The sequence below is a fragment of the Humulus lupulus genome, chromosome 9 (genome assembly GCF_963169125.1).
Source record: "Humulus lupulus chromosome 9, drHumLupu1.1, whole genome shotgun sequence".
In the NCBI taxonomy this organism is placed as follows: domain Eukaryota; kingdom Viridiplantae; phylum Streptophyta; class Magnoliopsida; order Rosales; family Cannabaceae; genus Humulus; species Humulus lupulus.
This window is the reverse complement of record NC_084801.1, coordinates 161,504,770-161,508,459: the sequence shown is the minus strand read 5'-3', so window position 1 is coordinate 161,508,459 and position 3,690 is coordinate 161,504,770. Positions and strand designations below refer to the sequence as shown.

At 31.5% G+C, this 3,690-nt stretch overlaps 1 protein-coding gene across 1 annotated transcript; it reads right to left on the bottom strand.

The window, feature by feature from the left end:
• Positions 1-460: 460 nt before the first annotated feature.
• On the bottom strand, positions 461-1,625 carry LOC133802336 (diacylglycerol kinase 7-like). Its single transcript, XM_062240634.1, has 4 exons — positions 1,459-1,625; positions 1,207-1,289; positions 958-1,028; positions 461-648 (listed from the first exon to the last, which is right to left on the bottom strand). Exons 1-4 carry the CDS (start codon positions 1,538-1,540, stop codon positions 537-539), a joined length of 348 nt encoding a protein of 115 aa, XP_062096618.1. The 5' UTR covers positions 1,541-1,625; the 3' UTR covers positions 461-536.
• Between the last annotated feature and the right edge of the window lie 2,065 nt (positions 1,626-3,690).

Genomic DNA, 3,690 nt, shown 5'->3' with positions numbered 1-3,690 from the left:
TTATGCCCAATTCTGATTCCTTTATCACTAAATACAAAACAAGAAATGTATACAAAAATTAGTGAAATACATTCTTTCATTCTAAAGGCCTCAACTACAAATGTTGTCAAGAATTGCTCCAAATAAATCATCTCAATATACCTGCACATTGTAAAAAAAAAATCCTTTTATTATTAAGAACATAAGACTTAAGCTAGTTTCCACCTGTAAGCATATAAAGTTTAAATTAAATTTGTAATAATTCCAAAACTTGACGAAACAGCAGGGTATAGCAAGATGTACTACCATGCAAAATGACTGAAGCAACAAAACATGCAACTTAAAACAATAAGCTAAACAAACGAAGAGAAAATTCCACTTCCATAGTTATGAAGATTTAAAGTAACAATAGCTCTTACACTAGAGGAACACATAATTACAATATGAGATTTATAGAATAAGAATATCAATGAAAAATGTATAAATGATGATAATACTTAGCGACAGAGATGGTACTTATCTAAGAAGAATAAGAAGAAACACATTGCCAGATAAAATTATATTGCAAATAAAACAAACTCACAAACGTACCTTGACGGAACAGTAATTTTCTCCCATTCTGAGCAATTGACCTTTTTGACATGCAGCCTTAAAATATTTGTTAGTCCCCTGAGCCAAAAAAGTATTAAGACGTGTAAGCAAATACAGATTATGATCAAGGCAGAATATTGTTACTCTTAATGACTACAGCTCTAAACAAATTATCAACCACAATAGGAGAGAATCATTTAAAAATATGCTTTGTGCTTTCACCCCTTGAGCCCCAGTAATTTTAGAAGGAGAAAAGCACAAGAGAATAAAATTAAATCAAAGTGGAATCCTACTTGCTGATAAATTATTTCCATCAGCAAACAACAAATCATAAAGCAGAACAACCCTCTTAACAAAACAAACTGCTTAAACTTAAAGATATTTCACCTTAATCGTGGATCACTTGTACAAGGTGTAAAGAACCAACCTTGACCGCAACTATAACCAGAATAGATCAGCTGCGACGATCAATTAGAAGAGTTTAGCTGGTAAAATAAATAAGCATTGTGCTTTTTTTTTAGCAGGGTACATTTACATCAAGATACAAATATCCAAATAACAATTTTAGTTCTAAAAAATCATTGGTAATAGTCCGTAATCACAAGACTTTTCACATAATAAGATAACAAACCAGACCTTATTAGAAATTGGTCCTTGAGCCAGGTAAGGTTTCTCATTATGTAAATGATGAAAGCCGTAAGCCACCTGAGCATCCATTCCTGTAATATAGATCCAAAAAATAAGGAGGCTTGTGTAGAATGATAAAAAATACAACCCTAGTCTGCTTCATATAAAACTAAGAGGGAGCGAACCACACACACACACACATATATGCTAATACAGAATAATTATCAGCTCTTAGACAAGTCAAAAATCACACAAACATACCTATGCTAAAGTAATTATAAAATACTCCTTCATAACAAGTCTTTTTCTCAGGCAACTCCCCTTCAATCTCCAACCCCTGCATTTAAATACATTTCACCTATTTAGGTTAATTTGTTCACATGAAAATAAATAAATTTAATACTTCACATTTTACAAAGACTAACACAAAACATATTCTAAGTTTAATATGCATCACATCAAAGATTTCAAAACAAAGTTCATTTTCTTACAAGCAATTAAAAAAATAGCTTTAAAAAAAGTTAAATTTTCCATGTTTATATTGTTTTATATATCTTGACGATTAGAATAAATCTCTCTAGATACAAACTCTAGAATGAAAACACGAAAAAAAAAACAATTAATTACATCAAAACTTCAAAAATCCCATCAGCTAGCCTCTACAATTTTATTTTTCTGCATGAATTATAAGATTCAAAAGAATGATGCACAAGAAATTGCCTAATGTCACATCTAGCATTATACACAATCCAGAGCAGAGCAATAGATTATATGCTATAATGCTATATAGTCCACCTTCTCACTGATTATTCTTACTTAAAAAAAAACTTTTGTGAGGCTTGAACAATATGAGAACCTAATATTTCATAGCAGAGAAACAACACAGATATTAGGCCAAGAACGCAACCTGATCGTTATAATGTCAGAGCATTAATCAACAATGGTCTGCAAAGCAACAGCACAAAGTCCAATCTTTCATAGTAGAGCAACAGCACAAAGTCCAATTTTTCAGATATCTGCAGCAGTAACAACAATGGCAGAGCATTAATCAATTAACAGCTCAATCACAGAACACTAATCGAACGGTTAAGCATAAATATTCATAGAAGTGATCTAACCTTCTCAGTAGATCCAAACTGTACTAGTCCTCATGGTTCAACCGGTACTACCACGATGGTCTGCAAAGTGAGTCTGATTGTTAATAATTCAGAGTTGTGAGCTAGAATTGAACAACTTTGACAACATATGAGAAGAAACCATAAAATTTATAACACAAGTTTCTACCATACTAATCTCAATTAAAGTACTCAAAAAGGAAAAAAATTGTACCTTTATTCCAGAGGAAAACTGATAGCAAACCTCATAATCATCCTGTAGAGTGAAAGAAAATTCACAAAATAAGCAAACATAACAAGAATTCTAACTTCAAAAAATTCAACATATGTATGTGATTTCAACTCTAAAAACTGAAAAAGAAAGAAGAAATACTTGAAATGTGTGTTTATTTTCAGTAGATCTGAAAGAATTCCATTCCCCACTTGGCCCATCAACTTGAATCCATTGGTACTTCCCATTTAAAGCAGTTTGACCAATAATTCTACATTGACACATATACAAACAACAAACATTAATGTATAGTTTCATGAAAATTCAGAGAAGAATCAAAATATGAGCAATGCAGAAGAAAGAGCACATAGTCCAACCATGGAAAACAGAAAAATTATATAAGTTTCATGCAAGTCAATACCTGAAATCAAGAATTTCAACATCTACGAGTAATTATACACAATTATGTTAGGAAAAGAGATGCTTACCGCCCATGTAAAAAGAAGGCTGACTTTTTCCCTTTCCTTTCCTGTGTTCACCAACTGAAAACAGACAAAGTCTACTAAGTAACTTTCTAACAACAATATCAAATTCGTAAATTTATGACTAAAATATCATATTCTAGATCATGCTAAAATATTCACACACTTATTTAAGTTACACTTGTATAGAATTTAAAAATAAATGTTATATTTCTGTATTAATTATGCTCATGCTAAAAATTCCTACACAATCTAATGCATCAAATTTTAACAATAAGACCTACTTATAACATTCGATATGAAAATACCAAGTTACCAACCTAATAGCTTCAGGATCATTTTTTAAAGCCTGCAAATGCTCAGAATTGGTTGACAGACCACCATTGGAAGACACTCTCTCTGTTTTACCTGAGTCACTGATGTCTCGTGATTGTTTGACTGAACACTGTGTTGATGAACGTTTAATGTCATAAGAAGCTGCACTCTCATCTTCATTTATCTCTTCAATCACTAAGCCTAAAAATCAATCAAAAAAAATATAAAACTTACAAAGTTTAACATAAAGCTTCATACGAACTTCATGCAAAGTAATGAACTAACATCAACTGAAAATAAAATAAGTACAAAATTAACAAACCTCTTGGTGCACGTGCACCTCCCTCCTTCGGTAATCTTTCCTCAACAT

Excerpts from the sequence above, each read along its gene's own strand:
- LOC133802336 (XM_062240634.1), bottom strand. The coding sequence starts at position 1,540 with ATGCAGGGGTTGGAGATTGAAGGGGAGTTGCCTGAGAAAAAGACTTGT. Across the intron at positions 1,290-1,458 it reads TTATAATTACTTTAGCATAG|GAATGGATGCTCAGGTGGCT; the intron begins GTATGTTTGTGT and ends TCTATATTACAG. Across the intron at positions 649-957 it reads ACAAGTGATCCACGATTAAG|GGGACTAACAAATATTTTAA; the intron begins GTGAAATATCTT and ends TTTTTGGCTCAG.